This window comes from Malurus melanocephalus, unplaced genomic scaffold, assembly GCF_030028575.1.
Source record: "Malurus melanocephalus ecotype Western Australia unplaced genomic scaffold, MMel_1.1 scaffold_1229, whole genome shotgun sequence".
Taxonomy (NCBI): Eukaryota; Metazoa; Chordata; class Aves; order Passeriformes; family Maluridae; genus Malurus; species Malurus melanocephalus.
The window spans coordinates 3,181-10,353 of record NW_026624461.1 but is presented as its reverse complement, the minus strand read 5'-3'; the positions used below and the strand labels follow the sequence as shown (position 1 = coordinate 10,353).

Genomic DNA, 7,173 nt, shown 5'->3' with positions numbered 1-7,173 from the left:
CCTGCTCCATCCGCATGGGGCTTGCCATGGTGGAGGCCATCACGTACGGGAACGGGAACGAGAACGGGAACGGGAATGGGATGGGGTGGAATGGGGATGGAAATGGGGGATGACAGATGGGAATGGGAAGGGGAATGGGGATGAGACTGGGGATTTGAGTGGGAATAGGGTCAGGATGGGGCAGTAATGGGGATGGGAATAGGAACAAGAATGGGAATGGGAATGGGGATTCGAGTGGGAATGGGGATGGGAATGGGAATGGGGATTCGAGTGGGAATGGGGATGGGATGGGAATGGGAATGGGAATGGGGACGGGATGGGATGGGATGGGAATGGGGATGGGGATAGGGATTGGAAGGGGAATGGTGTTGAGAATGAGATGGGATGGGAATGAGAACAGGAACAAGAAGGGGAATGGGAATGGGGATTGGGATGGTGAATGGGAATGGGAACAAGAATGGGAATGGGATGGAAATGGGGAACTGGGGATGAAAAATGCTGCTGGGGTGCAAATGAACTAGCGATGGCTGACCATGGGGAGCGGTCTGGGCTGGGCTGGGTCCCTGTGGCCATCTGGTGTTCCCGGCGTGGTCATTGGCCATTCCTGGTGTGGCCATAGGCTATTCCTGCCGTGGTCATTGCATGTCCAGCCGTGGCCATTGGCCATTCCCACTGTGGTCATTCTGAGTCCTGGTGTGGCCATCGGCCATTCCCGCTGTGGTCGTTCCTTGTCCCAGCGTGGCCATCGTCCATTCCCAGTGGCCACTGTCCATTCCCAGCAGCCACTGTCCATTCCCAGTGGCCATCGTCCATTCCCAGCCCTCATTGTCCATTCCCAGTGGCCACTCTCCATTCCCAGTGGCCATCATCCATTCCCAGCAGTCACTGTCCATTCCCAGCACGGTCATTCCTTGCCCTGCCGTGGTCACTGTCCATTCCCATCGGTCACTGTCCATTCCCAGCAGTCACTGTCCATTCCCATCGGTCACTGTCCATTCCCAGCAGTCACTGTCCATTCCCAGCGGACACTGTCCATTCCCAGCAGTCACTGTCCATTCCCAGCACGGTCATTCCTTGCCCCGCCGTGGTCACTGTCCATTCCCAGCGGTCACTGTCCATTCCCAGCAGTCACTGTCCATTCCCAGCGGACACTGTCCATTCCCGGTGGTCACTGTCCATTCCCGGTGGTCACTGTCCATTCCCATCGGTCACTGTCCATTCCAAGGGGTCACTGTCCATCCCCATCGGTCACTGTCTATTCCCAGCAGTCACTGTCCATTCCCAGCGGACACTGTCCATTCCCATTGGTCACTGTCCATTCCCAGTGGTCACTCCATGTCCGGTGCAGGTCGGTCCGGGAGCGGACACACATGGCGCTGGACATGCGCGTGGGTGTGCACAGCAGTGCCATGCTGGGCGGTGTCCTGGGCCATGGTCACTGTCCATTCCTGGTGGTCACTGTCCATTCCCATCGGTCACTGTCCATTCCCAGTGGACACTGTCCATCCCCAGCGGTCACTGTCCATTCCCATTGGTCACTGTCCATTCCTGGTGGTCACTATCCATTCCCAGTGGTCACTCCATGTCTGGTGCAGGTCTGTCCGGGAGCGGACACACACGGCGCTGGACATGCACGTGGGCCATGGTCACTGGCCATTCCCAGCAGTCACTGTCCATTCCCAGCGGACACTGTCCATTCCTAGTGGTCACTGTCCATTCCCAGTGGTCACTCGTGTCCGCAGGTCGGTCCGGGAGCGGACGCACACGGCGCTGGACATGCGTGTGGGTGTGCACAGCGGTGCTGTGCTGGGCGGTGTCCTGGGACAGAAGCGATGGCAGTACGACGTTTGGTCCACYGACGTCACCGTGGCCAACAAGATGGAGGCTGGAGGAGTCCCTGGGTGAGTGACCGCTGCAGGGAGTGACCACTGGTGGGTGAGTGACCATGGTGGGGGGAGTGACCGTGGTGAGGGGATCCCCAGGTGAGTGACCGCAGTGAGGGGTGAGTGACCGCAGTCGGTGAGTGACCACTGGAGGGTGTCATCCCCAGGTGAGTGACCACAGTAGGGGATCCCCAGGTGAGTGACCGCGGTGGGTGAGTGACCGCAGTGAGGGGATCCCCGGGTGAGTGACCGCGGTGGGTGAGTGACCACGGAGGGGGAGTGACCGCAGTGAGGGGATCCCCGGGTGAGTGACTGTGGGGGGTAAGTGACTGCTGTGGGTGAGTGACCACTGGAGGGTGTCATCCCCAGGTGAGTGACCACAGTAGGGGATCCCCAGGTGAGTGACCGTGGTGGGTGAGTGACCACGGAGGGTGAGTGACCGCGGTGAGGGGATCCCTGGGTGAGCGACCGTGGGGGGGTGAGTGACCGCTATGGGTGAGTGACCACTGGAGGGTGTCATCCGCGGGTGAGTGACCACAGTAGGGGATCCCCGGGTGAGTGACCGCAGTGGGTGAGTGACCATGGAGGGTGAGTGACCACAGTGGGTGAGTGACCGCAGTGGGTGAGTGACCATTGGAAGGTGTCATCCGCGGGTGAGTGACCACAGTAGGGGATCCCCAGGTGAGTGACCACAGTGGGTGAGTGACCGCGGGGGGTGAGTGACCACAGTGGGTGAGTGACCGCAGTGGGTGAGTGACAACAATGGGGGGATCCCCAGTGAGTGACCACTGGAGAGTGGCATCCCTGGGTGAGTGACCACAGTGGGTGAGTGACCGTGGGGGGTGAGTGACCTCAGTGGGTGAGTGACAACAATGGGGGAATCTTCAGGTGAGTGACCACTGGAGGGTGGCATCCCCGGGTGAGTGACCACGGTGGGAGGATCTTCAGGTGAGTGACCACAATGGGGAGATCCACGGGTGAGTGACCGCGGTGGTTGAGTGACCACAGTGGGGGGTGAGTGACTGCAGTGGGTGAGTGACAACAATGGGGAGATCCCCAGTGAGTGACCACTGGAGGGTGGCATCCTCGGGTGAGTGACCACAGTGGGGGGATCCCCAGTGAGTGACCGTGGTGGGTGAGTGACCGCGGTGGGTGAGTGACCATGGTGGGTGAGTGACCACAGTGGGGGGATCCCCAGTGAGTGACCACAGTGGGTCAGGATCACGCAGCATTCCTGGTCAGTGTCCCTGGTGGGGCAGCAGGGCCGGGACCAGGTGGCCCCAATGGCCAGGGGTGACCTGGTGGCCCCCCAGTGGCCATGTGTGGCCCCTGTGGCCCTGGTGATCCGCGGTGTCCCCAGATGTCCCCTCGGGCAGGCAGGTGCACATTGGGTGCTGCGGTGTCCCCATATGGCCCGGCTGACCCCGCTGTTCCCTTGGTGACCCCACTGTCCCCTCTGTCCCCATGTGACTCCTCTGTCCCCTCTGTCCCCATGTGACCCCACTGTCCCCATGTGACCCCACTGTCCACTCAGTGACCCCACGGTCCCCTCTGTCCCCTGACTGTCCCCTCTGTCCCCAGACGTATCCACGTGTCCCAGAGCACCATCCATTTCCTGTCCCCATGGTCCCCTGACTGTCCCTGCTGTCCCCACTGTCCCCTCACTGTTCCCGTTGTCCACTCACTGTCCCCATTGTTCCCTGACTGTCTTCACTGTCCCCATTGTCCCCTCACTGTCCTCATTGTCCCCTCACTGTCCCCTGACTGTCCCCATTGTCCCCTCACTGTCCGCAGCTGTGTCCACGTGTCCCAGAGCACCACCCATTGCCTGTCCCCTCTGTCCCCTCACTGTCCCTGCTGTCCCCTGAGTGTCCCCATTGTCCCCAGCCGTGTCCACGTGTCCCAGAGCACCGTCGATTGCCTCAAGGGCGAGTTTGAGGTGGAGCCGGGCGAGGGCGGCGCCCGCTGCGAGTACCTGAGGGACCGCGGCATCGTCACCTACCTGGTGGTGGCACGGCCACCGCGCCGCGGGACCATCAACGGGCTGGTCAGTGACACTGGGGACACTGGGATATGGGGACATGGGGACATTGGGGACACGGGGGACACGGGGGACATTGGGGACATGGGGACAGTGTGAGTACCTGAGGGACCGCGGCATTGTCACCTATCTGGTGGTGGCACGGCCACTGCAGCGGGGGACCAACAACGGGCTGGTCAGTGACACTGGGGACAGTGGGGACACTTGGGGATATGGGGACATTGGGGACATGGGGGACATGGGGGACATGGAGACACTGGGGACAGTGGGAACATTGGGGGACATTGGGGACACTGGGGACATGGAGACACTGGGGACACTGGGGTCAATGGGGACAGTGGGGACAGTGGGGACAGTGGGGACATGGGGACAATGGGGACATTGGGGACACTGGGGACATGGGGACAATGGGGACAATGGGGACATTGGGGTATGGGGACACTGAGGACACTGAGGACATTGGGGACACTGGGGACATGGGTGGCCCTGGTGGCCCTGGTGGTCCTGGTGGCCCCAGTGGCCCCAGTGGCTCTGGTCCCCCTGGTGCCACCCCGCTGTCCCCTCCCCCCAGAAGCTGTCCCTGACCTCGTCCCACGGCGCGTCCCCTCCCCCGCCGGGCACAGCCCCGGAGCGCAACGGGAGCGTCCGGCGCAGCCCCGAGTGGCCGGAGCGGCCGGAGTGTCCCGAGGAGCCCGAGGCCGGCAGCCGCAACTCGCTGGACTTTGGGGACGATGACGGAGAGGTGCGGCCGGAGGGGTGGCCGGAGGGTGACCATTCTGGAATTCCTGTCTGGGGAACGGTGACATCCCCTCGGTGACCTCTGGACATTGCAGTGACCCCCGGCCATTGCAGTGCCACCCCATCAGTGACCCCTGGACATTGTGGTGACCTCTGGCCATTGCGGTGCCACCCCCTTGGTGACCCCTGGACATCGTGGTGACCTCTGGTCATTGCAGTGCCACCCCATCAGTGACCCCTGGACATCGTGGTGACCTCTGGTCATTGCGGTGCCACCCCCTTGGTGACCCTGGGCATTCTGGTGCCACCTCTCGGTGACCTCTGGGCCACCCCCTTAGTGACCCCCGGCCATTCCAGTGTTGCCCCCATGGTGACACTGTCCATTCTGGTTCTGTCTCCTCAGTGTCCCCTGTCCACTCTGGCTCTGTCCCTTCTGTCCTCAGGGTCACTCCGGCTCTGTCCCCTTGCTGACCGTGGTCACTCCAGCTCTGTCCCCTGTCCATTCAGTTCTGTCCCCAGTCACTCCAGCTCTGTCCCCGTGGTCACTCGAACTCTGTCCCCTGTCCACTCTGGCTCTGTCCCCGGTCACTCCGGTTCTGTCCCCTCAGTGCCTGTGGTCACTCAGGCTCTGTCCCCTATCCACTCTGGCTCTGTCCCCACGGTGCCCGTGGTCACTCCGACTCTGTCCCCTGTCCACTCCAGTTCTGTCCCCGTGGTCACTCCATCTCTGTCCTCTCTGTCCTCTCTGTCCCCTGTCCATTCCGGCTCTGTCCCCGGTCACTCCGGTTCTGTCCCCTCTGTCCCTGTCCACTCCGGTTCTGTCCCTGGTCACTCTGGCTCTGTCCCCTCTGTTCCCTGCCCAGTCCAGCTCTGTCCCTGGTCACTCCGACTCTGTCCCCTCGGTGCCTGCGGTCACTCCATCTCTGTCCCCTGTCCACTCCAGCTCTGTCCCCTGTCCATTCTGGGTCTGTCCCTGGTCACTCCAGCTCTGTCCCCTTGGTGCCTGCGGTCACTCCAGCTCTGTCTCCTGTCCACTCCGGCTCTGTCCCTGCGGTCATTCCAGCTCTGTCCCCTCAGTGTCCCAAGTCACTCCGGCTCTGTTCCGCTGTCACTCCAGCTCTGTCCCCACGGTCACTCCGGCTCTGTCTCCTCTGTCCCCTGTCCATTCTGGCTCTGTCCCCTCTGTCCCTGGTCACTCCAGCTCTGTCCCTGGTCACTCCAGTTCTGTCCCCGGTCACTCCGGCTCTGTCCCCTCACTGACCGCTGTATTCCGGCTCTGTCCCCTCTGTCCCTGGTCACTCCAGCCCTGTCCCTGGTCACTCCAGTTCTGTCCCCGGTCACTCCGGCTCTGTCCCCTCAGTGTCCCAAGTCACTCTGGCTCTCATCCGCGGTCACTCCGGCTCTGTCCCCAGGGTCACTCCAGCTCTGTCCCCTGTCCACTCTGGCTCTGTCCTCGCGGTCACTCTGGCTCTGTCCCCTGTCCACTCTGGCTCTGTCCCTGCGGTCACTCCGGCTCTGTCCCCGCTGTTCCCTGTCCAGTCCAGCTCTGTCCCCGGTCACTCCAGCTCTGTCCCCTTGGTGCCCGCAGTCACTCCATCTCTGTCCCCTGTCCACTCCGGCTCTGTCCCCTCACTGTCCCCTGTCCATTCTGGCTCTGTCCCTGGTCACTCCAGCTCTGTCCCCTTGGTGCCCGCAGTCACTCCATCTCTGTCCCCTGTCCACTCTGGCTCTGTCCCCCCGCTGACTGTGGTCACTCCAGCTCTGTCCCTTCTGTCCCCTGTCCATTCCGGCTCCATCCCCTCTGTCCCCGGTCACTCTGGCTCTGTCCCCTCAGTGCCTGTGGTCACTCTGACTCTGTCCCCGTGGTCAGTCTGGCTCTGACCGTGGTCACTTTGGCTCTGTCCTCTCGCTCTCCCTGGTCACTCCGTCTCTGTCCCTGGTCACTCCGGCTCTGTCCCCTCTGTCTCCCCGTTTCCTTCATCTCTGTCCCTGGTCACTCTGGCCCTGTCCCTGGTCACTCCGGCTCTGTCCCCATGGTCACTCCATCTGTGCCCCACAGTCACTCCGGCTCTATCCCCGCGCTGTCCCTGGTCACTCCGGCTCTGTCCCCGGTCACTCCGGCTCTGTCCCCTGTCCATTCCGGCTCTCTCTCCTTGATGCTCATGGTCATTCCGGCTCTGTCCCCTCTGTCCCCTGTCCATTCGGGCTCTGTCACCTGTCCATTCTGGCTCTGTCCCCTGTCCATTCCGGCTGTGTCCCCTCTGTCCCCGCGGTCACTCCATCCCCCCGCTGACCGTGTCCATCCGGTGCAGGCCGTGGCCAACCCGTCGTTCCCGAACCCCCGGCGGCGGCTGCGGCTGCGGGACCTGGCGGAGCGGGTGGCGGGGGCGGCGCAGGACGAGCGGGAGCTGCACCGGCTGCTCAACGAGGCGCTGCTGGAGCGGGAGGCCAAGCACGCGTGAGTGTCACCGGTGCCACCGGTGCTCGGTACCGGCGTTCCTGGTGTTCCTG

General features: G+C 62.8%; 1 protein-coding gene across 1 annotated transcript in view; it reads left to right on the top strand.

Moving 5' to 3' along the window:
- LOC130586630 (adenylate cyclase type 3-like) overlaps positions 1 to 7,144 on the top strand; it is a 20,744-nt gene extending 13,600 nt beyond the window's left edge. Inside the window, exons 6-10 of the mRNA XM_057387501.1 lie at positions 1,326 to 1,388; positions 1,513 to 1,901; positions 3,771 to 3,930; positions 4,496 to 4,666; positions 6,975 to 7,144. Coding sequence (XP_057243484.1) covers positions 1,326 to 1,388; positions 1,513 to 1,901; positions 3,771 to 3,930; positions 4,496 to 4,666; positions 6,975 to 7,124 — 933 coding nt within the window. The 3' untranslated portion in view covers positions 7,125 to 7,144. The remainder of the gene's footprint in view (positions 1 to 1,325; positions 1,389 to 1,512; positions 1,902 to 3,770; positions 3,931 to 4,495; positions 4,667 to 6,974) is intronic.
- The last annotated feature ends 29 nt before the right edge of the window (positions 7,145 to 7,173 follow it).